General features: G+C 44.7%; 1 protein-coding gene and 1 non-coding gene across 3 annotated transcripts in view; both read right to left on the bottom strand.

The window, feature by feature from the left end:
• The window catches only part of ACSS2 (acyl-CoA synthetase short chain family member 2), an 80,120-nt gene that overhangs the window by 38,276 nt on the left and 14,741 nt on the right, over nt 1-27,103 (bottom strand). For both annotated transcript variants that reach the window (XM_088480699.1, XM_088480698.1), the window contains exons 3-5: nt 16,995-17,086; nt 15,781-15,884; nt 10,767-10,839 (exon numbers count right to left, since the gene is read on the bottom strand). In XM_088480699.1, coding sequence (XP_088336825.1) covers nt 10,767-10,839; nt 15,781-15,884; nt 16,995-17,086 — 269 coding nt within the window. The remainder of the gene's footprint in view (nt 1-10,766; nt 10,840-15,780; nt 15,885-16,994; nt 17,087-27,103) is intronic.
• On the bottom strand, nt 6,687-6,868 carry LOC148514986 (U2 spliceosomal RNA). Its single transcript, XR_015879452.1, has one exon. It is a non-coding gene; the product is annotated as a U2 spliceosomal RNA (small nuclear RNA).

The following is a 27,103-nucleotide window of genomic DNA, read 5'->3' on the forward strand; positions in this document are numbered from 1 at the left end:
GCTCAAAGTGGGGGGACAAATTCAAAAACTAGCGAAATAGGGTTCTGGGGATGCTCTAAGAAGGGGCCAAGTGTTTTTGGGATTGCAGGTGCTTTTATGACGGAGGAATTCCCTTTTATTAAAACTTCACTTTAGAGACATTAAAAGATGCTTGCACCCATTTTTAGGTACCCCAAATTTGCCAGGACTACTTATTTTCTCCAGAAAATACTGCTTTATGCCATTCTTCACCACTTGTACAAAGACGCTAATCAGAGGCAATTGTACTGACTTAAGTACCACAAACAGTTTTATAAGGACTAATCGGGCACTACTACATTGATCCCCAATATTAGTGCATCTTTTTGGGGGATTCAGACTGATTTCCCCGATTCTGACACCACTTTATGCCAGTTCTGACTTCACGTATCGCCGTTTTCATGTCTTTTGGAATTGAATACAGCGAATAGCGGGGACGCGCACGATAAGTTTCCTGCAGCCAAAAGACACGATGTAGGCGAAAAGTCCGGCAGGCGGAACTTTATCGTGGGTGCAAAACTAATTGAATACCGCCCTTAGTTTGCTCTGAGGGAAATTTGCTCCTTTTTTAGGAAATGAATTCACAGAGAGACATTCACCATGTTCCCTGTTGTTTGTCTAATTGTAAAGATATCTAACTGAGGAATCTGCTTCGCTTTGATTACCACCTCCTAGCAGCGCGCCAAACAGGGATCTTCTCCCCTTATATGTACTGCAGCTACTTACAGGACATGAGTCTTATAAGCCACTGCACTAGCCAGATCACACCTAACTGGCACAGCACACCCTGCACCCATAGTTAAAAATATACTTACCTCTCCGCAGACTCCGATGTGCTGCTCCCACAGCGCCGAACTGGCGCTGCAGAGCATGAAAAGCTCACTGGGAAAATGGCGGTGGCCTTTTTCCCAGTGACCTGCACATGCGCAGAAAAAAAATGTCCCTGGGAAAATAGGTGCGGGCGCCATTTTCCCAGAGACCAGTGCATGCACAGTAGATTCTGTCATGAAGCCAGAATCTACAGCGCTTAGTGCGGTGACAGAGAGGAGGGGGCCCAAACGGAGGCTGCACACGGGCCCCCTCCTCTCTTAAAACACCCCTGCTAAGTGGTGATCAGATGGGAGTATGAGTGAGGGTAAGCACAAGACTACCTACTTCTCCTTAATTCATCATTTCCAGACAGCGCTGCTTCTAGACTTTGGTGAGGATGTATGTGATATAGCATTAACTTCTTCTCTGCTGTGGGTTTTCTCACCCTTGTGCTGAGGCCTTTTTCTGTCGTTAGCGCTCGTCACATTCCAACTAAATATCACTGATGTTTTTAGTACCCACACAAATGACACCTCAGAAAGTATGCATAGTCTCTTTACTCATTCTAACATGTCAAATTTTATTAACCCAAATGGCAAAAAAATAAAAATTTTTTTTTTTTAAATTAAATATTTCAAGAAAGGGAACCTAAAGCAAACATGTTTTTTTAAGTCTCATAAGCAGCACAAAGAAATACTTTGTGGCTCTTGTTTTGCCAATAATCCACCTTTCAAAAATGGTAAAAAGTAGGATTTTATGTGTAGGTTTGACAAATAAAAATTCTGCTTTCTTGATCCTGACCGCGGGCCCTTTGGCGCTCAGAATGCTTGCGCCGGATTCCCGACACCTTGCAGAATCCAGGCGCCGGCATACCGACCGCCGGAATTCCAAAGGTAAGTGGCAGGGTTAAGGGGAGGGTTAGCATTAGGGTTAGGCACTAGGGGAAGTGTTAGGTTTAGGGCGCAGGGAGGGGGAGGTTAGGTTTAGGCACTGTGGGGGGAGTTTAGATTCAGGCATCGGGGAGGGAGGGTTAGGGTAGGGACAGGGGAAGGATTAAGATACCAACTGAAAAGTGTCGATATCCTAACCCTGTCGGGATGCCGGCGTCAAGATTCTGACAGCCAGAATCCCGAGTACCGGCATTCCGTGCCCAACCCGTCTGATGATCATTGGTCCCCCTTTGTCTTGTGATCACCTATCACTTCTAAAATAGGTGCTCCTGATTTCATGGATTGCAGATTGGGGGGAAATTTTCACATCCCTAGATTTTTCTGTAGCTCAGGGGATTTTGCCTGGGGATCACTAGGTAATTATGTCTATGTGGGTACATAGGCCCTCATTCAGAGCCGTACGCTCTGAGCAGAGCGCACGCTCTGAATGAGGGCCGGCCTCCATGAAAATGGAGCGTCCTCCTGGACGCTCGTATAGCTGTGGGTCACCACCCACAGGCTATACGAGCGTGCATTTTGATGGCCGCGATGGTCGTGATCATCGCGACCATCGAAACTGCGAGCCGGAGCCTGCGGTTGAGGTTTTCAACCGCAAGCTCCGGAGTGATTTTGGCTCTATCAGAGCCAAAATCACTCCCACTGACATGACTAGTGATGTCAGTGGGCCGGCTTCTGACGGGAGGCGTTCCCGTGGGAACGCCCCCGTCAGGGAGGCACGCCCCCGGCACGCCTACCAAAGGGGGCGTGCTGTCAATCAACATCGACAGCACGCCCCCTTTGATCAGACACAACGAGCGAAGGACTTTCCTTCGCTCGTCGCGTCTGGCGCATGCGTACGACGGAGCTCCCTCCGTCGTGCGCATGCTCAGTCCAGAACAGCGACCCACTTGCGAGCGGACAGCCGCTCGCGAGTGGGTCTGAATCAGGCCCATAGTTTGGAAATGGGGACTCCACTCTTTCAAACAAGGGTACCCCCATTTCTAGGTGCCAGGGTGGGAGAAATAGAGGGACTAAAGTCCATCCCCCCATTCTCTGGCAGTAGGCACCAACATCACGGATCCGGCCTTCCCCCCTCACCCTGGGGGAAGCATTGGGCTCTCCAACGGTGATTAGTGCCGGTGGGGAGAAAGTACCCTGGGTTCTGTCCTGCAAATGACGAATGGGACGGTTTTAAGATATATGCAGATGACAAGCCCCACTCATCCTCCTCAGCGACAGGGATTAAGCGGGTTATTATGCCATATTCCTCCTTTATTTAAATGGCAATAATCTATTGCCTGCTTTAGCCGGCAATTTAACATATTAAACAAGGCCTTCATCTTTAGCTAGGAATATCTCATACAAATTCCTCTAACCGCAGTTATTTTGGAAATACTCTTTTCTGAACACGGGACCATGTTTATTTGCATTCTGCCTTGATAGCAAGTTTGGATCACAACAAACTAATTTCATAGTGGCTTCATGTGAAACAGTCTATCGGTTAAGATCTGTATTTAATTTTTGAGTAATCTACTAGTATCAACAAATATTGCAGACACAATAACTCAGTAGCGTTTCTTAATAGGCTGTTATGCGAAAACATACAAATGTTGCAACCGTGGGGAGATGTATCTAGACGCCCACCTGTGGCTTTGCAAATCCAAGTATCTGCGTTAAATGTTGCAGCATGTGCGTACAAAGATGCAGCATTTGTTGCAGATCATTCGATTGTTGCAGTCCTGAGTGAGTCTATGGTCCTGTGGAATGGACATGGAATTTAGAAACTGGAGCCATAATCCTTGTATATGTGATCGTGGTCACAGACAGGCCAGCTTTCTTTGCAAATAACTATCCATTACCTCCCCTAAATGCTCCCTGACTGTCAATCATACTGTGAGTAAATAGTAGCTGTGAGTTACTACGGTAATATACTTTGACGCATGCACTGTGCAACCTAGATGCATGCACAGATTATCGCTCAACTGCGAAAACATTGGCATAGCGTACAACTCTGAATCAGACCCACTGTACAGTACATATTATATATTCCTCATCAGAGCTGATTATAAATACACTGTTGTATATAGTTTCTTATATTGATTGATATAGTGGTAGGTTATTTGGCACCCAACAAAAATAACCCTAGTGTGTGTCAGCATGTGGTAGAGAATATAGATTGTAAGCGCCACTGAGGCAGGGACTGATGTGAATAGCCAAATATGCTCTGTAAAGCGCTGCGGAATATGTGTGCGCTATATAAATAACTGGTAATAAAAAAATATTATGTTTTATACTGGTTTTCTTCATGCACTTTTTTATTTCAATTAATATGTGTTTTAAAATTGGATTTTGGTACTTACCCTTTTCTCTGATTCCACAGGGGACACTGGAGGTGCTTACGCTGGGGGTATAGAGGCGTGGATAACTGGAGCTGGCACTTTAAATAATTCAGAAGTGTGAAGCTCCTCCCCACTATCCCCCATCAGCCCTAAGTTTAGAAAATGAAGACCGAGAGGAGATGGAGAACAACAGGAGTGAAAAGGAGAGAAGATCACACAACAACATCTGAAACTAACTGAACTGGCAGGCAAAGAGTGCTGAGGTGGGCGTCCAGTGTCCACTGTGGAATCAGAGAAAAGTATTTACCGGTAATTACCAAAATCCCATTTTCTCTTTCATCCACTAGGGGACACTGGAAGTGCTTACGCTGGGGACGTCCCAAAGTTTACCCCACGGACGGGAGCGCTCTGAGGAACCTGCAGAACAATGCGGCCAAAACTTGATGCAGAAGCTGCAATTGTATCAACCGGTAAAACGTTAGTAAGGGTGAACTGATAACCAAGTGTCCGTATAGCACAATTGTAAGTGGAGGCACACCTCCCAGGCGCCCACGACACACCCACAGAACATGTGGAAAGAGTCGAATGGACACAGGATGATGACGATCATAAGCCTGACGGATAGTCAGTCTGATCCAACGAGCCAATGTCTGTTTGGATGCTTGTCAACCCCTCTGAACAGCATCACAGAGGACAAAAAGCGACTCGGACTAGCGGAGGACGCCATCCGAGCAACATAGATGCGGCAAGCTCAAACCACATCAAGAGTAGAGGAAACACCCGAGTCCTCTATCAAAAAAGGCACCACAATAGGCTGGTTTATGTGGAAAGCCGACACCGACTTAGGAAAGAAAGCGGCTACTGTCCTGAGTTCCACCCCATCAACATGAAAACACAAGGTAAGGCGGCTTATAGGACAGAGCCTCCAATTCCGAAACTCTGCGAGCCAAAGCCAGGAGGAGAACAGTCTTCCCAGAAAAATACTAATACCAACCTTCTAAATAGGTTCCAAGATGGAAAACTGAAGATATAAAAGAACCAAATTTAAGTCCCGGGAGCTGTAAGTGGTACAAAAAAGGTGGCTGCACACTCGAAACTTCCTGAAGAACGTCAGCACGACAGGTATGGGGGCCAACTTGCGCTGAAGGAAAATGGAACAAGCAGAAAAAACCTGCACCTTTAAAAATCCCAAAGCGCAGGCCCGACTCTAATCTGGTTTGGAGAAAAACAGGAAAACCGTAAGTCCTAGATGGAAGGTCTTGACCTATACACCCGGTTATAGAAGAACGCCAGGTACGATGATAATGTGCAGCCAAAACCAGGTTCCTGTCGTGAAGCCTATACAGGATAACCGAGTCTGGGATGCCTCCGTGTCTTGATATCAGTTTCAAGAACCACCTCGTAAACGCAATTGCGCTAATCTGGGGTGTATGAAAAAGACCCTGAAGCAGAACACCCAGGCGTAAAGGAAGAGGTCACGGGAACATCTGCTAGGAGGGACCGAAGATCCGAGAACCAACTTCTCCGAGGCCAGTTTGTAGCCCCAAGAAAGTCTAAGGCCAACTTGAGTTTCTTTCTATTTAGATGTAGAATTAGAGGGATCGGAGAAAACAGGTAAATGTCGTAGTTCGAAGGAACTGTGAGTGTGTCGACAGCCTTCGCCTGCGGGTCCCTAGTACTTGACATGTATTCTGGGAGCTGATGATTCAAACTAGACGCCATGAAGTCCACTTGAGAACGATCTCATTGATGTACTAATGCATGGAACACGTCTGGGTGAAGCTTCCATGCTCTAGGATGGCTATCCTGGCTATTCTGCCTACAGAATAACTGACTGACTCACGGCCCGCCGGGGAATCTGAGAGACTTCCCACATGGCTATGCGACTTAAGTTTCTCACTGGCGGTTGATGTAAGTGACGGCCGTCGCGTTTCTGACTTAACTCTTACCGGAATAGGCCTTAGCAACTGTGCTGCTTCTAACAGAGCACTGTAAATTACTCTGAGTTCTAACCCATTTATGGGCCACTGTCTTTCTTGTGTGGACCATTGACCCTGAAATGATAGTTGAGGACCACTGCTTCCATTCTTGGAGACTGGCGTCCATTGTCACTATTATCCAATTCCAAAATTCCGAATGGGATTGTACCTACCAGAGGGGAGCTACCCTGGTGGCCTGAGCCAAACGGATTAGTCGATGTAGATTCAGGTGAGATCCTGACCCCTGTGATAGCAGGTCTGGTTGGAACACTCGGAAGTGGAATCGTCGTGTCTTGAAAGCAGCTACCATCTTCCACAAGAGACGCAGACAAAGAAGCAAGGACACCCTCTTCAGTCTAAGGACTAGCTGAACCAGCAGCCGGATATCCCGAGCTTTGTCATCCGGAAGGAAAATCCTGTGTAATACCGTATACCGGATCATCCCCATAAACTGGAGTCTTTGGCCGGACTGAGATTGGATTTCTTGAAATTGATTATCCAACCGTTAGTATTAAAGTCTAATATGACAGAGAAGTGTAAGAGAAGAGATTCCGATGGAACCTTGATTAACAGGTCGTCCAAATAAGGAATTATGTTCACTCCTGACGACCAAAGTGTGCACCGGTCTTGGAAGTATTCCAAAACCAGGTTAATGCATAGAGCAAGCTCTTCTTCCATCTTCCTGTTCAAACAATCCATTTAATATATGGCACCCAGACAGGGGCCGTATGAGATATTAAACTGATAAAAACAGATACTACCTTTGATCTTAGCCAAAAGGGCGAGAAGCGATCTTGCAAGGTTGTAAAATGCAGGAAGTGCGGTTCCCAAATGGGGACATGGAAATAAGCAAACATCCAAGGAAATTAGGAACTCCTCTGGTTCCAAGCTCGCAATGACAGACTGAAGTGACTCCATATTGAAACGATACATCGTCAGATACATTTAAGGATCTCAGGGTTAAGATGGGCCTGTCTGATTCATCCGACTGGGGCACCACAAAGAGGTTTGAGTAAAACCACCCACCTCGTTGATACACTGGAACCGGAACTAGCCCCGTCTAACTTTGTAGAGACTGGATACCGTCCCGCAAAATCCTGGCCCTGTATGAATGTCTGTTAGCGAGCTCTCCCTGCAGGAGATCCAAAGTGGGACGGAAGATCGTCATGCCACCTGTTTCTCAGCTAGATTCTATTCCTGTCACCATGCAGCTGTATGTGGGCAATCTCTACCTCTGTCACCCCTTGCTTGCGTGGGAGCAACTTGGCTTTACCACGAAAGGGCAGTGGCGCATGAAAGGAATGAAATGAGGGTCCAGTGTAAGTTCTCTTGGGAGAACCAGACAGCTCTGCGGGCAGAAATAGCAGAAGCGGATATGCGAGTACTGATCTGATTGATCTCCCTGGAAGCCTCACCCAGGAACACTGCAGACTCTCTGATGTATTCTGCCAGTAGACGTAACTCAGAGCTCCTCCCCCTCTGGACTATAATCATCTGCCCAGAAAGTTGCAGCTTTGTTAACCCAGGCGCTAAAAATTGAGCTCCCGCTGCAGTATAAATAGATTGTAGAGTTGTCTCCAACTTACAATCAGGAAGGCCCTTAAGTAACGTAGTCCCGGAACAGGAAGTGTAGCTTTCTTAAAAAGACGAGAAACAGACGCCTAAACATGAGGCAGTGTTTCCCACTTTTCCAACATGGGTGATGGAAATAGCCGGATGGGCAACGACGCCTCCTATCCGTCCGTTTTTAGGCCACGAACGAAAAAGAAAAAAAAAAAAAGAAAAACAGCCGACCACTTTGGTCGGTTTTCAAATGTATAAGGTGGATTAAGGAGCTGCCTAACCGCCAGAATCAAGGGTTCCACCACCGTAGAGGTGGATTGTAAGTCTTAAGGTGCAGTACCATCCAAAAGTTCCTCCAATTCACCTTTCGTATCCTCATATGTGAGGAGTTCCTCGTCCGACTACTGTTTTTCAATAGGTTTCTGGTAGGAAGTGGAAGGTATAGTAGCAGCGGCACCTATAACCAGTACCAGTGTAGAGATTTGTTAACCCTGCTATCCAGGGAGGTTGAGACCTATGAGCCTTAGCCAACTCTGACGATAAGCCCGCCATAACTCCTACCATGTCAGCGGCCCATGCAGGAGTAGGTGAGGCAGAGATAGCTGCGATAGGGTCTATTACTAAAGTGGGGAGAACATACAAACTCCACACTGATACAGCCATGGTCGGGAACCGCACCCACGACCCCAGCACTGTGAGGCAGCAATATAATTTTAAAAAAATTTTCAGTAGGTTTCTCTCACTTGAGCTTAATGAGGAGCCAGACTTAGTTTGTTAGTACATTTAGAACAAACAAACATCTACTGTGAAGCTTTAAGTCTGCCTCATTTATACACACACTGGGCCTGATTCAGAGCCGCTCGCAAGCGGCCGCTCATTCGCTCGGAGCGATGTTCGCACAACTGCGCATGCGTATGGGTCATAATGCGCATGCGCCAACCAGTCATTGCGGTCGGAAATCGAGCGCTCGCAAAACAGACAGTGCCTGCTAATTTGAGTGACAGGATGAGGCGTTTGTGGGTGGTAACAGGGGAAGGTGCTTGAAAACGGGGAGTGCTGAACGCAGGCGTGCCAAACGGTCAAAACGGGTGTTTTAAGGGTGTGCATAATTAACAAAGCAGCGTCATTGACCACGTCACTTGGTTGTTTCTTAGCCTGAACTGTTCGCATGATTGCGGTAGGAAAATCCAACCACAAGCACTGCGAGCAGTTCAGACACCTTTCGATGTACTCGATTAATCTAATAAATAGCGTAGATGACGTAGGATGCGAGCGTCCAGGGGGCGTCTTTACAAAATAGCGAGCGCATGTTTTGTTCGCTCGCTCAGACATAGAGGCGTCAACAGACCGCAAAGAGTGCTCAATTTAAATATCCGGCCCCTTTTTCTGAACGAGCGAGCGCAAATAGCGTCCGGCTCTGAATCAGGCCCACTGTTCACACATACAGATAGTAACATCGTGGATAAAACAGAAGGCTAATGTTGGGAACAGGGGAGGTTCACAGATTAGATCCCCCTGCTCACTATACGCTCTGTTGCTGGAAGCAGGAGATGTCTGTATAATCAACTGCACCCTACCTATAAGGGAGAGATGCAGGCAATAAATAACTCCGGCAGACACGCTGTTTGTGACAGCTCTTAGATCAGAGAGAGAGTGCATGCTGTTCCTCCCTGGTTCAGCTCCAAGGGAGAGATGCAGGCATTAAATCATTACACCGGCAGACACGCTGTTTGTAACAGCTCTGTGCCTCTTAGAACAGATAGAGAGCCCGCACTGCTCCTCCCTGGGTTAGCTCCAAGGGAGAGATGCAGGCATTAAATAACCCGGCAGACACACTGTATGTTACAGCTCTGTGCCGCTTATAACAGAGAGAGAGAGAGAGAGAGAGAGAGAGAGAGAGAGAGAGAGAGAGAGAGAGAGAGAGAGAGAGAGAGAGATAGCCCACGCTGTTGTAGCTCCGCCCCCTTTTTCAAAGCCTCGTGCTCCCAACATGGCTTCTGCCATTACTCTATTTCAGCCCCGTTCGCACTGACCACGGTAGCTGAGGGTTGTGGTAGGGAGCAGCACTGAGCGCTATGTGTAACACAGCCTCATTGTAAAAGCGCTGGGCAGCGGGGGTGGGAGCCGGGTGTGCGCAGGTACATACTCACTGCGCTCCCCTGGAGGTCTCTCTCGGCAGCTTGTCAGCACTCTCCTCCAGTGACACTATTGTGCCACAGCAGATCTTCTTGCTGAGAGATGTGCTGTTTTGGCGGTAAGGAGCTGTCAGTTGCTTTTAGCATAAGCACTGTGCACTCCTTCCTGATCGCTAAAGATCAGGTACCCGGACCCCACCTTTAGAGAGGTGGCGAAGGATACCGAATAAGTGTAAAAGATGTATTAAAAATAAATAACCTAAAGAAAATAAAATCAAATGTATAGCTGGAGCACAGCATGTAGTGACCAGCTCCATGGCTGATGGGGGATAGAGGGGGAGGAGCTTCACACTTCTGAATTATTTAGAGTGCCAGCTCCAGTTATCCACGCCTCTATACCCCCAGCGTAAGCACCTCCAGTGTCTCCTAGTGGATGAAAGAGAAATACTGTAAGCTCTTATACCACAAGTGTGCTGTTTTTACTGGCTAAGTGTCATCTCCCTTATAAAGCTGCCTTCACTCCCAACTCTGAATCAATACCTTAATCATTAATCTGAACATTTTAGCTAAAGAGGCACTGGACAAGTGTCTTTTTCCACCATTATGTCTTTTCCCCAAAGTTAGTGTGAACAAATCATTATCTTGATATAGGAAATAGTAAGCCCCAATCTCTGTCCCATAACAGTCCACTGAAGCAGCAAATGCCCTGAAAGAGCACAGAACAACCATTTAGAACATGAATGCGCAAACTTCCTCTACATTAGACTTACTCTGACAGTTTTATAAATCTTCCCTAAATAGATTGTTGTTCTTGTTCTGCATCAAATGACTCATAATGGTACTAGTGATAAGCCCTGCACGTCTTCTCACCAAACTGTGTTGCAGGTATGGCAAAAAATTACATTCGCAAACTGCTTTTATAAATATAGTCACAATACATCTATGAAGTTGGATCTCTTATAATAAACATCAGTATTTAATAACTCAACTTACCTGCTGTGATTAGGAGGGAGCAGTGAGAGTCCAATATCCGCTCACACAGAGACTCTGCAGAAAACCCTGCAAACTGACATAAGAAATGCGTTAGCTTCAATGAAAGGAAAATACAAGAATTATGCAGCTCATTAAGGGGTCTTATTAATAAGCAGTGTTAGGAGATGGAGTGAAAAGTGATAAGTCTGTGATAAGGTGCCAACCAATCAGCTCCCAACTGTCATTTCTCAAACACAGCCTGTGAGATGGCAGTTGGGATCTGATTGGCTGGCACCTTATCACTTTTCACTCTGTCTCCTAACACTGCTTAGTAAATAGACCCCTTAATGACTTATTTTTTCCTTACATATTTCTAAAATAAAATGATCATAAGTGGGGTATAAATAAATTTTCACAAATAAATACGCTAGGGGAGGTTTACAAAAGGGTACCCACAAAATGTGTAGTTTTTGTTTGGAAGCACTCACACAGCAACTTCATACAAAAACTCATTCTTGACTGGACCGCGGTGAGTCAACAACGGCTCTTTTCATTATATAGTGATCATTGGAGAAAAACCCCAAGACGATTCTCATTTACTTCACCAGGACATTTTTAATAATTGAATGGGAGTATGTTTTTATTTTTTATTTTTTTTTACAGGTACCGATCTGGATTCCACTGGAGAAGGGGCAGACTGGTGCTAGGGGCAAGGTAAGTATGTAGTTTGAGTGAGTGAGTGTATGTATAATAAAATATTGCCATCATCGGTGTGTGAGTCTGGTCTTTTTTTAAATATTTCTTTTGCAAGTGAACTAAAAGGTACCAGCGGGCCCTTAATGTCCCACATGCTGGTACTTGTTGTTCACCAAGTACCAGCATACGGGAGAGTCTTGCTGGGACCTCTAGTTCTCCTTTAAAGGACAATATTATTTTAACTATTTTTACACTATCAACTCAGCACCAACTGCCCAGGGGTGCCAGAGAAAGCCCTGGGCTATCAGCCTTGGCCTAGGGTGCCTTGGAGAAAAGGGACCTCTTTATGGGGGGTCTCCCCACCTCCCTAGGGATCTCCGGCTTGGGCTGACTAGTTGTGTCTTGCTAGCAAAAGCACTGCCCTTTTAAATATAGGGCATAAAAATGAACAGAAGTGTTGGGTTTTACAAACTGACACTTCGTAAATGACCTCCAATAGCTCACCAGTAAATATGTCTGCAGCCTTACACCTGCATAGGCAATATTGCAATACTTCATATAAGATCATTTTTACATGTCTTTACATGGTTTGAACACTGTATAAACTTAAACAAGGAACTTGCACAGCTGAACAGGCAAAAGGTAAAATTATCCATGAACATGCTGTGTAACAGTTCTAGAGGTTTACTTTTTTTTAGCAACTACACCTACGTATATCATAGCAGGGTGCTTTTTCTTATTGTATTCTAATGTCTGAACATGGTTTTACTTCCAATATGTTTGTTTATAGAATGATCCAAAGTAAGTACTTTCTTGCAGTGTGTATGGTGTGGCAAGATCAGGGTAAAGCTGGCCATACACGAAACGATATGCACTATGCGATGCGACGGGAGATCCAATGTCTGACATATCGGGCGGTCCCCACACACGGTGCGATCGAGTGGCCGACCGTCCTATATGCTGGCTCCCCCACCCGCATAGCGCTGCATGGGATCGCACATCGCATCCCCTGATCGACTGAACCTGCAGTAAGTTCTGGGGGTGCGATGTACGACCCCACGGGTGCGCGCACTATCCGATATCATGCCCATACACGGTATGATAGAGCAGCCAAATCGCACCAATCCATCGGATCGGCTGATTTATCACACCGTGTATGGGCACCTTAAGAGTGCAGTCTTCTGGGGTACACTGTTGCAATTGTCATGCAGCAGACAAGTAGTAGTACACCAATCCAGAGCCTTGGTACAAGTATCTGCAGCTAGTTTTAATTGCAGCACAAAAATAATAAAACATGAAAGTCCATCTCTAACTAAACAAAATTATTCCATATCTTAGAGTGGAGGGACCATTGGCGAATCTATAATGTGCGCAGGGTGTATGGTGCACATGGGCTCCCGGGTCCAGGGGGGACCACACCACACATCCTGCACCAATATTTAATACTTACCTCTTTGGAGAAACGTAGCAGTGCAAATCACAGAGGAAAATGACCGCCGCGCATGTGCAGTAAATGTGTCTTGAGACCATTAACATATTTAAATGAGCAAATTTGATATAGAAAGTTGTGGTCCCGTAGTGACCCTGGTGTGCAGCAGCAGTAACATTATTACGTTATACATGGCTTGGGAATGCCACAGTCCCTCGCTGTACACCGGAGTCCACTGTACCACAGAGAGGAGGGGGCCCACACGGAGTAGTCTGCATACGGGTCCTCTCCTCTCTTAAACAATCTCTGGAAAGGACCTAACTCACAAAACACTTACATTAAGTAATTATAGTGTCCCGACATGCCTCTGACCTGTTTCCCAGGCAGTGAGAGACTGACTACAGAGATTGACACACCCTTTAACAGCTTCTCAAAGGTGGTCTGGTAATCAAGGCTGCTAATCAGCTTCTGTCTACCAGACAGAAGCTAAAGATCTGGATTATATACATCTCCCCTTGACAACCTTTCCAGTGTTTTTGCCACGACATACATATCACAAAGTTGTTTATATCTACATCACTGAAACTGGCTGTGGATGGTCACACAAACCTAGTCTAATGTTCACTTGCAGCAATGTGATCCGCTAAAACAATTTTGATTTGCTTTTTAGCTCTAGAAATATAAAAATATTAATTAAATTTTAGCCAACATCCAGTTACAGTTGATTAAGTAATAAAATACCTATGACTTATTTCCACATGTTGGTAGCAGAAGAGTCCTCTTGTCACTTTTATTTGGTCTCCCATCATCTGGTCACAGAATAGTGATTTGTTTACACAAAACGTATTAACCAAGGTCATCCGCATTTCTTTGTGTAATCTTCATCTTATCTGGTTTAGCCCTTGGTCACATCCTAATTGTTCTAATGGGTTAAGTGAGCCTGCTGTATCTGTTCATTGAATATGCCTTACTTCCAGTGGCGTAAGTAGGGTATTTGGAGCCCAGGGCAAATTTGAAAAGGGAGCCCCCCCCCCAACATCCAGATATGTGCGCAGAAAAAAATGGGCGTGGTCACTTAAAAATGGGGCGTGTCAACATGACACACCTCTTTATTTTCACGCTGAACATTCCTATCCATATGCACCTTAACCCCAGTAGTGCCCCTTATACAGTACCCCCAGTATGCAGTTGTGGTCCCTCTTATGCAGGCCCATAGTAGTGCCCCTTATACAGTATCCCCAGTAGTGGTCCCCCTTATACAGCCCCCAATTAGTTCCCCTTACTCAGTGCCCCCAGTAGTGGTCCCCCCAAATGCAGTGCCCTATGTAGTGTTCCCCTTATGCAGTGCCCCCAGTAGCAGTCCCCACAATGCAGTGCACCCAGTAGTGGTATCTCCTTATGCAGTGCCCTTTATATAGTGCCCCCAGTAGTAGTCCCACCCCTATGCAGTGCCCTTTATATAGTGCCCCCAGCAGTAGTCCCCCCCATGCAGTTTTCCCAGTAGTGGTCCCCCTTATGCAGGCACCCAGTAGTGATCCCCCCCACCTAGTGCCCCCTGTAGTGGTCCCCGCAGTGCCCCTAGCAGTAAGCCCCTTATATAGTGCCCCCAGCAGTAGTCCCCCCCCTCCCATGCAGTGCCCCCAGTAGTGGTCCCCCTGATGCAGTCCCCCAGTAGTGACCCCCCCCTATCCAGTGGTCCCTGTAGTGGTCCTTCCTGTTATTGCCCCCAGTTGTGGTCCCCCCAGTGCAGTGCCCCTAGTAGTAGGCTCCTTTTATAATGCCCCCAGTAGTAGTTCCCCCCCCCAAGTAGTGGTCCCCAGTTGAGGTTCCCCCTCCCGATTAAGTGCCCCCCTGTAATAGCTCCCCCCAGTAGAGGTCCTCCCAATAATGGTGCCCCCAGTAATAGCCCCCCCAGTAGAGGTCCTCCCAATAATGGTGCCCCCAGTAGTAGCCACCCCCCCAGACACGACACCTCTCCCGCCACCGCCGCCCGCCAGTCCTCCCGGGCTGGCGCGCTCAGCATAATGGGAGAGACGTCATGATGTCATGACGTCTGTCCCATTACCCACTGCAGGAGCCGGACGGAACTCTCATTGGCTGCTGTTTAACACACGCATCGCCGCCAGCCCTGGCGGCGATGCGTGTGTTATGCACAGCCTGAGCCCGCCTCCTGGCGCTATTGGGCAAGCGCTCAGTGGGAGGGAATGGGCTCAGGTGTGCAGCACAGGACTGGCGCTGGAAGCCTAGCGCCGGTCCTATGTAAATGTGTAGCGCTGACCGCACTCACTGCGGTCGGCGCTACACTGGTGGCTAACTAGGGCGGGCCAGACCATGGCCGGCGCCGGTCCCACGGCGCCCAGGGCACGCAGCCTGCTCGCCCTGCCCTAGTTACGCCACTGCTTACTTCAGAGCACACATGAGGGCAATAACTTTATTTTGCAACAAGTCTTCATCATCTTATATTTGCCTATGCACTTCAGCATGTGACTGTGTGGTGTGATTCTTTACCAGCATTGGCGCCCCCCACATTTTTTAAATAGGGACATAAGATAGTGCACCTCATAAAAGGGCCGTGGCTTCATGGAGAAGGGCCAGAAAAGAGATAGGGGAGGCCATTAGATGCTAGGGATAAAAGAAGAGGAAGCTACAAGTGAGAATGATAATAAACAGGAAATTTGAAAGGCCCAAACAGCGCCCCCTGCCCTGCGGTGCCCTGTGCCAAGGCACAGGTGGCACTACCCTAGTTACGGCCCTGTTCTTTACCATGTCGTTATGATATTTAAGTCTTGTTTCAAATTATTCTGATTTACCTGAGTATTTATTTCAAATGCGATATATTTACTATGCGGATTACAGTTACATGTTATACTCCTGCCTCATTCTCATATATATAACAATTACACCACTCACCACTATTGAGTGTACAGCCCCAATTCGTGCGCATGCCAACATTGCCACCACCAGTTCTATAACCATGGGCATATAAATGGACACACGATCTCCCTTTTTGACACCTGGAGAAGAAACAATTTTATTTTATCAGTGGTTTAAAAACACACTAAATAAAACATAAAAAACAGAGTCCAAACAAAAAAAATAAACATCATGGCAAGTAGATGTTATATTTTAGAGCATCTACCTGTGCACCTGGTTTGCATGTGCATAACTCTACATGTTCTGACATTACTGTACTTACATTACACTTATTAAATTACCAAGTATGTCCATCTAAGATGTCCATGTAAGATCCATCCTGGTGTTAGTGGAGTACTGACCCACAGTCAAATTTTGAAGGAGAGAAGTGGAATATGGTATTCGGACAGAACAAAGGTTCTCTAGTGCTTTGATAAGTTTTGCAAGATCCACTTAAAAACAGCATTTATAAACTAGGCAAATCTATGTTACTGTTAAAGCTATCCTAAAATGCACAATGGACAAATAAAAAATAGGATCAGTGTACTTTTAAAAGTGCTGTTTAAAACAAAAAATAATTTATATCACCTCTTTTCTCTGGGCAGTATCACATATACTTTGCGATACATTCTGCTCCCTATAGCATGCTTACCTGTGTTTATTAATGCTGTAATGCATGATTACTTTCCTGCTGGGACAGCTCTTTCAATGTGGAAGCTCTTCCCAGGAGTCCTATAGTGCTTGTGTGGTCCTCGGATACATCTCCGGGGACATTTTACGAAAAGGAGCCCACAGGCCTCTATAGGCAACACCATCTATGCTGGTGCTATATAAATAAATGTTAAAAACCATCTTAAATTAATAGTAATGTCATTTTGAAGGTACTCCTTTGTATTTTTCATGCAATGACCCAAAGTGAAATACGAAGCTAAATACCACCTTACTTGTTTTCTTCTGTATGATCAACGTTTATCGTGAAGATAAATTAGTTTGCACCTCACAAAACAATATACATTGTTGGGGGTAGTGCCAGATACTGGTGCAGTGAGGCTCAGGGGGACCAATATGGTATGAGACTTTTAACCCTTCTGGTTTGGGATAATTTAGATTCTTATGTCATTAAACCAATTCTGTAATGGGAGGTATAAATACATGTAATACATGTAATAAAGTGATAGAAAGACGTCACATGATGAAATATAGTTGTGTACCTTGGTCACGCAGCACATTGGAAAACTGACACACCTTCTTCAGGAGTTCTGCATATGTGATGGAGGTAGATTCTTCAGGCTCATTCCCTTCCCTGCAAGACAAGTAATAACATTACAGTAGCTGGCAAAGCACATCCTTATCATGGGAGCTCTGCCTAGAGCAGTCATTTGCTCCCTGCAGCTCTTTCCCTCACATGTCATTATTATTGTCATAATTTTGACATTATGACAATGTTGACATTTTGCAGGTGTTGACAATGATTTCGACATAATCAAAGCCGACGTGCTAACTGCATACCCAGTATTCATGTTGCAACCACACACGGATTTACATTTTACATGGTATGATTTGGTAGAGTACAAAGTACATTTTCTCAAAATGAATGTTAAAATAATTGCCACTTTTTACATATGACTAATAATAATTATATTATTATTATTACATGTTTATTTATTTATTAACATTTAAATTATATAGTGCAAACATATTGCACTATATATATTGCAGAGAATATTTCTGACATTCAAATCATTCCCTGCCCCAGGGGAGTTTATAATCTATATTCCCGGTGGGGGTGTGGCCTAACTGGCAGAGTGGACAGACGTGGCTTTATACAGCTCCTGCCTTGTCTGTCCTTTATAGAGAAGAGCCTGCGTCTTATTCGCCTGACCCATCACTGCTCGGACACCTGTGGGAGCCCACACCACCCTGGCTCCATAGCCCGGAATTTCGGAGCGATTTGAGCCCCCTGCTCGATTGAGGCCTACCTTTTCCCTTGAAGCAGCGGCCTCGAATTTGGAGCCTCCGTGGACCGCGGGTTGTGCCTCCGCTACTGTTGCCGCTCCTGACCCCAGCTACCTTCCGGGTGTGCCGCTACCTTCCCACGTGGGGATCCTCCGGTGAGTGCCTCTCCCACTACGTTTTATAGCCCCCTGGACGCCGCTTGAAGGAGCGCTACTTTAATCGCGGCTGCCGTCGCCGCTGGCTCCTGCTGGGCCCCGTGAGGTGAAGCTTAAGCCTACAGCTCTCTCCCCTCCGTAGAGGCTCTAATACTGGGCTCTGCCCCACCGCCCCCCTTGGTGACCATTTAAGGTGGTCTTGCAAAGCTCCGCAGGCCGCACGGATGTGTCCCCCTGGCTACACGTATACAGCCTCCAACCCCAACTGAAACCTATAACACCCCTGCCAGTCCTTACTCACTATAAAGGTGGGTGGTTGTCTCCAGGAGATCGTCTGCCTTAATGAACACTCTGAAGAGATGACTGGTCCTGCTTTCTCTGTATAACCCTCTGTGGTGTCCGTTATCCTGTTAAGAATTTAACTTGTGCTGGACTCAGTAATTATTCTCCATTACAGTGTTCTCTGACCCAGTGATACTGGTGCTCCCCCCGGTGGTCATAGCTTTTATTACATGCCATAACAGCACTTGGCATTAGATTTATATTTTTCATCTTTGTCGACAACACTTTTGAGCGATATTTATGTAATAAGGGCTCTTAACCGCAATGAATGTCTCTAACATACTACCATGAAACAAGGCTTTATACATCCATAATGGCTATATAATAATCCCCTGGCCTCTGGGGGTTGGTGATCGACTGCCTCAGCTTTTCATATGACATCGTAACATTTAAACGAACGTTTACTGCCTATCATTAACCTACATTTTCAGCTATCTATATGCCATGGGCAAAACCGGGAAATCTGCTCATAAGAAAGAGACTCCTCATCCTAGAACAGAACCATCTCAATCTGGCCTACGTCCATTTCTCTTGCCAACTCCTGCTAAACAAGACTCTATCTCTGACTCAGTAGCATCTTCACCAGATCCATCAAATCCTCCTAGCCCTATGTCAATGGAGACCCCAGCTACGCAATCCTCTGCGAAGTCAAACAATGACATACAGGAACTTCTGACATACGTCAAGACATTACCAACAAAGTCAGATATCCAAAACACTCTTCGTCAGGAATTGGCGTCTGTTAGGTAGGATCTTTCTTTACTGTCGGACCGCCTTACGTCCCTGGAAGATAGTCAAGAACACACAGATTCCTCTTTGTCTAAGTTGACAACAATAGTTGCCCAACAATCTAGGGAACTACTCTCGCTTAAAACCAGAATGGAAGACTTGGACAATCGTGGCCGAAGAAATAACATACGCGTCAGGGGCTTGCCTGAGGATGTCCTCCCCTCAAACTTAATCGATGCTTTAACAAAGATTTTCAATGAAATACTCGGCAATAACCCAAACGACAAGCTACAATTTGACCGAGTACATCGAGCTTTGCGGCCGCGGGGCTCCTCATCTGACCGCCCGAGAGATGTAATCTGCCGATTACACTACTTTGCCCAAAAAGAGGAAATAATGCGGAAAGTCAGGCAACTAGATGGTGTGGATTTTAATGGCGATGTTATTCACATTTTTCAGGACTTATCTTGGCACACTCTGCAACAGCGCCGAGCTCTACGCCCACTGACTGATGAGTTGCGCAAACGCCAATTAAAGTACAGATGAGGATTCCCCTTCCACCTGCAGGTGACTCTCTCAGGCAAATCACACACTCTCTACAACCCCTCTGACCTATTATCCTTTTGTTCTTCTCTGGGCCTCCCGAAAATTGAAACCCCTGATTGGAAAGAACCATTAGCTCAATGGGACTTGCCCTCAACTGAATCACGTCCTTCCTCTTGGCAGACGGTTCGGAATCCTCAACGTCGAAACAGGTTTTCCCCAGATCATTCCGAAGCGGAAGTTACCTGATTGTTTATTTCCATTTCCCTTTTCTAGGATAGTGTTCACTATAGAGAGCTACTTTATATTTAACATTGACAGTGTTATATTTTCCCACAATGTAATGTTCACTAAGCTTTAATATGTCTTGATGTTTATATCCAGATTTTTATACCTTGCTAACTTTTTGAGGTTGAAGTTGACACCAACCCCCTGTGCCCCCACACCCACTTAATGTATATTGCTACTGAGACTTCGGACCATAATTTTTGTTCCGTGGTTTCAGTCGCGGGTTTTTCAGTATTGTTTATCTTGCATATCTTGTTAATGTCTGTTTTTCATTGTTGTTTTTTCTTTTTTTTCTTTATTTGTTTTTTCCTTTTTTCCCTTTGGGTCTTTGAATGCTGTTATTTCTTTGCCATCCATAATGTCCCCGCCTACTAAACTTTTAATCTCCTCCGTCAATGCCCGGGGATTAAATTCTCCAGAAAAGCGTTCTCAAATGTTGCGCTCTCTATGGGTAAATAGAGTTGATGTAGCACTGGTTCAGGAAACACACTTTAAAATTGCAGCGCGCCCTCAGTCTTTGTGTGATAGACATTATTCTGCTGCCTACTATAATAATAACCCAGAAGGGAAGTCGAAAGGCGTCGCAATTATTTTCTCACGCAAACTCCCCATCTCTGACGTAAACATACATAGATTGATTCCGGGTAGACTCCTCTTACTTACATGCCACATATATAACCAGGTCTTTACTTTCATCAACATATATGCCCCCAACAAGGGCCAATATGACTTTCTCCGGTCTGCAATGGATATGGTTGATCCCCTACTTCAGGGTATTGTTCTTTTGGGAGGAGATCTTAACTGGTCCTTAGACCCCTCGCTAGATATATCTAATGATGCGCCTAGGTATCCTCTCGCTAAGTACAAAAAAGTCAGGACTTTGTTTCATAATTATCAATTGGCAGACTCCTGGAGGACATTATATCCCACGGGCCGTAACTACTCCTTTTATTCCCATCCTCACAACACATACTCGCGCCTGGACTACCTATTCCTCAGCCATAGACATCTCCACATGCTCGCTGAAGCTGACATTGGGCCAATAACATGGTCAGATCACGCTCCGGTCTCATTGATCCTCCCACATTTTTCCTCTAAACAATGGACGTGGCGATTAAATGAATCCCTCCTACAGGACACATACTGTAAAGCTGAAATCGATAATGCGCTATCTGACTATATTACCCACAACGACTTACCAGAAACTTCCCCAATCTCAATATGGGAAGCGCACAAGTGCGTTATCCGTGGTAAGCTTATTCAATTGTGCTCCTATATTAAAAAACAAAAATCTGTACAGATTACGACCCTTTTACAACAAATTAAGTTACTGGAGGCGTCTCATAAACAAACTGTGTCTAAAGAGGACTATCATAAGCTTGTGGAATCTCGTAATATTCTTAGCAAATTACTTTCGAACAACATACAGTTGTCCGTTAAAAAGTGTAGAAGTCGCTTTTACCACTGGGGAAATAAGCCAGGAAGACTTTTGGCTACAGCGCTGAGAGCCCAGCGAGCATGTGGATTCATACACACACTTAAGGATAGTGGGGGAAGGCCTCATGTTGAAACCTCTAAACTTGCAGAATGCTTCCAACAATATTATTCTTCTCTTTATAACCTGCCTAATACTAATCCTGTATCTTCTAATCCTCTTACTTCACAAAATGTTCTTGACTATTTGGCTTCCATTTCCTTTCCTACTATCTCACGTCTAGATAAGCTGGCTTTGGAGGTTCCATTCTCTGCGCGTGAGCTAGAGTTAGCATTAGCTTCTTCACCTGCGGGAAAGTGCCCTGGCCCTGACGGCTTAACCATAGGTTATTACAAGAGTTTCCAGAATAAACTAGTCCCTATGATGTTGAATGCTTTCAACCATATCTCAGTGGAATCGCAATTTTCTAAACAATTCCTAGAGGCACACATCTCAGTCATCCCCAAAGCTGGTAAGGACCCCTCCCTGTGTTCGAGCTACAGACCCATTTCATTATTAAATATGGACCTTAAATTATATGCCAAGTTAATAGCTAACAGGCTAAACCCCCTCATTCCTCAGCTGATACATACTGACCAAGTCGGATTTGTTAAGGGACGGGAGGCACGTGATAATACCACAAAAGTCCTCAATTTGGTACACTTTGCTACTACTCAATCAAAGATCCCTATTATCCTACTCTCCACCGACGCTGAAAAAGCGTTTGATAGAATTAATTGGTCTTTTATGAGGTCTGTGCTGGTGCACATGGGATTGGGTCCCGTGACACTGCATAGAATTTTGGCCCTTTATTCCTGTCCCTCGGCGAGGGTGAGGGTCAATGGTGAACTGTCTGGATCTTTTTCCATACACAATGGCACGCGACAAGGCTGCCCTCTGTCGCCATTGATTTTCATCCTTTGCATGGAGGCTCTGGCCGGATCTATACGCGCCAATCCCGTTATTTCTGGGATTATGGTAGGTGAACAGGAACACAAACTGGCTCTTTTTGCGGATGACCTATTGGCTACTGTTTCCCACCCGGTGACGTCTTTGCCTCATTTGATGCATGAGTTTGACCGTTTTGGACAGTTGTCCAACTTTAAGATTAACTTCTCAAAATCTTGGGCCTTAAATCTGTCTGCGCATGCTTCTGTAGTTTCGGGTTTGCAGTCGGCTTTCCCATTCCCTTGGCACCCTCCCCATATTACCTACCTAGGGGTTAAAATTCCTAAAAACATGTCGCATCTCTTCAATATTAATTTTTCTCCTATCCTCTCCTCCATTCGAATGGACTATTCCCATTGGCATTTGAAACAACTTTCTTGGCTGGGTAGAATTAGCGTGGTGAAGATGAATACGCTTCCTAAATTGCTTTACCTCTTTCAGTCTTTGCCCATTCAGATTCCAGATTCTTGGTTACGTTCGCTAAATGTCTTAATTCAGCAATTTATTTGGTCTAGGAAACAACCTAGGATTAAACGTACTCTTTTAACTCGACCAAAACAACTGGGTGGTCTCCAACTCCCAGATATCAAAGCATACTATCACACTATCCACCTTAATAGAATTCTTGAGTGGGCTAGATATAGAGAGGTGAAGCAATGGGTTGCCCTTGAAGGTTGTTTCATGAAATTTCCTCCTGAAAAAACACCTTGGCTTCCTTCTATTCCTAAACTAGATTTCCATCATCCAACAATTTCTCCTTCCCTTTCGGTGTGGAATTCTTTAAGAAATCTGCCTTATATTTCTTCACGTTTTGGACCTCTTACTTCTTTTTTGGCTAACCCGGATTTTCCCCCTGGTATTGATTTTAATCAATTCCCTAATTGGGTGAGGGAAGGCCTTTTTCGGACTGGCCAGCTGGTGACTAAGTCAGGTATTAAAGCATTTCTTGATATCCAGGAAAGGCGGTCAATACCTCATTCAGATTTCTGGAAATATCTGCAAGTTCGCCATTACCTGTCCTCTGCGGGTAGAATGAATGTTTCTAGTCGAGATCTTACTGCTTTCGAAAAACTTTGCATTTCACCAACTGATCCCTCCCACACAATTTCTGCTATCTACCAGATACTCCTTAACAACCCTTCCTGTATCATACCTCCTTGGGCTAAAAAATGGGAATTAGATTTAGGCATTACCCTCACAGAGCAAGAATGGCAAACAATATTTCTCAAGGCACACTGCAGCTCAACTTGCTCAATTATCAAGGAAACGCAATACAAGATTTTGATGAGATGGTATAGACACCCTACCCTATTACATGCCATGTTCCCAACAAAATCCAGCTCTTGCTGGAGATGTCTTAAGGCTCCAGGGTCATTACTACATATATGGTGGGACTGTCTACAGCTATCTAAATATTGGTTGGAGGTCATTTCCATTTCACAACAAATTTTAGGCGCTCCTGTCCCCACTGATCCAGCATTCTGGCTAATTAATTACTCTGAGTCTTCATTGAGATACTACAAAAAGTCCTTGCTGTGCCATTTGAGTAATGCCGCAAGAGCTGTCATTCCAATTTTTTGGAACTCTTGTAACCCGCCCACATGTAGGGACTGGTTCCAAAGACTCGATTACTACAAGTCAATGGAGGACTTTTCAATCCTCTCCACCAATAGTCCTTTTATTTTCACTAATACTTGGCTTCCATGGTTGGAATACAAAAACTCTATGGAATATAAAAACTATATGTTTCCAACCGTTATTACCCCGTAATATAGACCGCAGCTTCTTTATATTGGCTAACTACTTACTTTTAAAACACGAAGACCCTTCCCTGTTCCCCCCATTTTTTGTTACTTATTATATAGTTTTTCTTTTTACTTTACCTTCTTTATACTGTGAGATATGTGTTTATTGAAATGTATAAAAGTGGTTTCTAATTTGTATACATTTGGACATGTACACGTTGATAATGTTATGCTTCTGTATGCTGTACGTTCTTTGTTTGAAACCTCTAATAAAAACAGAGTGCAAAACAAAAAAAAAAATAATAATAATCTATATTCCCTATCACATGGACAAACACATACAATAGGGTTAATTATTTGTCATAATCCAATTAGCTTAACAATATGTTTTTGGATTGTTGGAGGAAAACAGAGCACCTTGAGAAAACCCACCTAAGAAGAACATACAAACTACACACAGAGGGCCTGATTCAGAGCCGGACGCTATGACCAGAGCGCTCGCTCTGAATCAGGGCCGTCCTAGCTGAAAATGGTGCGGCTTCCTGGCCGCTCGCATAGCTGTGGGTGACGCCTCCGTCTTGGCATGCCACGCCCCCGGCACGCACACCAAAGGGGGCGTGCTGTCAATCACCATCGACAGCACGCCCCCTTTGGTGCGAGACCCCGAGCGACGGCTTCCCCATCGCTCGCCGGGTCTCGCGCATGCGCACGACGGAGGTGCCTCCGTCGTGCGCATGCACATTTGGGTAACATCGACCCGCTTGTGAGCGTACAGCGCTCGCGAGCGGGTCTGAATGAGACCCAGAGTTTGCTTAGAAATGGAAAAACTGTAAAAGCGAATTATGGGGGAGGTGTGATGGGGACCCATTGCCGAGTCTCAACACACAGGTAATCTACCTGTTTTTAAGTACAGAAATGTGAAATCTGAACACATTTACTTGTTATATGGGCAATAGATCAAATTTAAATAATTTGTTTATTAAAAGCGCTTCTCCTTAATTGCCGTCATTGGCAAAAGGCCCAGATTTATCAATGAATGATATTCCTGTTATCACTCATTACTAATCTTAAATGGTGCTCCAACCAATCAGCTGCTAACTGTCATGTGTTTGAAAAATGCCAGCTAGGAGCCGATTGGTTGGAGTACCATTTAAGTTTAGTAATGAGTGTTCACAAGAATATCACTCGTTGATAAATCTAGGCCAAAGTGTTAAAAGAATTGGAATCCAAATTGTCTATCAATTTTATACATTTCTTATGATCATTTCTAGCACCGTGCCTGTGCTTTTACAAAAAGTCTCATTATTCACCAAGCAGGGCACAGTGACAGCAATGTAGCCAATTATGTCAAACAAAAATAAGACACTCAAAATGAGCTTTCATACAGTACACTTGTACACCATAAACACCCATTTACTCTTTTTAGCAACAAAAGTATTACATACACACAGGTCGCATCAGAATTTCCTGTTCTAACTGACATGTGCAGGGCCACGCTTTCTGCATGGGTAAATACTGCAGTTATTGTATAAACAGTCAATAAACACTGCTCCGTATAATTATATCGTTTTGATTGCCTATGGCTGTAGCACCACATTGATTGATAATAAAAGAGAACAGCATTCTATCTCAGGTTAGAAAATTATACATAAATAGATAAAAGCAGGAGATACAAGGGTGGAATGAAACTTAAATAACACAAGAAAAATGCATTTGAATGATTTTATTCTAATGTTACAAATTCAAAACTTGTTAAGGAAGGCCATCACTCTCAGAAGCAGTATGTTCCTACAGAAAGTCATTACTCTGCCAGAACACGACAGGATTGTGAGGTGTAACAAGGGGTATAAGTAACAAAATGGAGTGTTGAATTCATTTGAACATGCCCAGTGTAACACCAATAATTACACCAGGGCACTATGACGCTGAGGGGTTACATAACGTATTACTATTTAGCAAAAGGAGGACTCCAGTAGGAAATGTATTATTTAAATAAGAACTAAATCTATTTCTGTAGAACAATGAGTACAAAGCCACACACAAGTTAGTTCAGAAACTGATGGGTGAAGACCCTCTACTGGCATGTTCTGTCAATCTGCTAAATACTCTGACAAACATGGTAAAGAAATCCTCCTAGTGATAATAAACAGATGCTGGGCAGACACTTAGGGTCCCATTTATCAATGAGTTTTATCGCTCACAAAGAGTGCTAAAACTCGCTGCATTTGATAAATGGTGCTCCAGCCAATCAGCTCCCAACTGTCATCTGTTTGAAAAATGACAGTTAGGAGCTGATTGGCCAGAGCATCATTTATCATATGCCGCAAGTTTTAGCACTCTTTGTAAGCGATAAAATTCGTTGATAAATGAGGCCCATAATTAGAAATTTGTAATGTGTAATTTATTTGAATGAGAGAAAAAGATTAAAGGTAAATAGGTCATTTTACTATGCTATGTTCATTGCAGTCTTGCTGGCCTTCCCAACGCACAATTCTGTGCTGATACGTTACAGAGCTCTAAAGAATTGTGTCTTTCCACAATGTCATTACCTCTGATGGAAGCTTGCAGACTGCGCTTATTAAATAAGAGTATGGCGTCACTGTCTGCCAAATGTATAGAGCAAGGCATTTAACAAAATGATAAATTGCAGCAACAGCTGGACCTATTAGGATGATTCATTTACTCTCTCCGGTCAGTGGATACAATTCTAGTGTTACTACTGTACATGGAACAGTTTTTCCTTAATCATGTGAATTACTAGTTACATGAATGTAAATATCCACCTATCGATTCCTTTTAATCACATTGTTGTGACATTTAACCCCTTTGGGGCCTGTTTATCAATGAGTTTTATCATACGCAACAAGTGATAAACTTGTTGCGTATGATAATGGTGCTCCAGCCAATCAGCTCCCAACTGTCAACTGTTTAAAAATGACGTTTGGGAGCTGCTTGGCTTGAGCGCCATTTATCATATGCAAAACATTTTATCAACTGTTGCGTATGATAAAACTCGTTGATAAATAGGCCCCTGAGTGACCAGGCAAATCTTCACATCTGTGTACTGCGGCAGTTTCGTAGTCTCAGATATAAAGGGTTCCCGGTCAAAGTGTATAGAAGACTGATTTTAGAGCAGACAG

This window comes from Taudactylus pleione, unplaced genomic scaffold (genome assembly GCF_031769625.1).
Source record: "Taudactylus pleione unplaced genomic scaffold, aTauple2 ptg000256l, whole genome shotgun sequence".
NCBI classification, from domain to species: domain Eukaryota; kingdom Metazoa; phylum Chordata; class Amphibia; order Anura; family Myobatrachidae; genus Taudactylus; species Taudactylus pleione.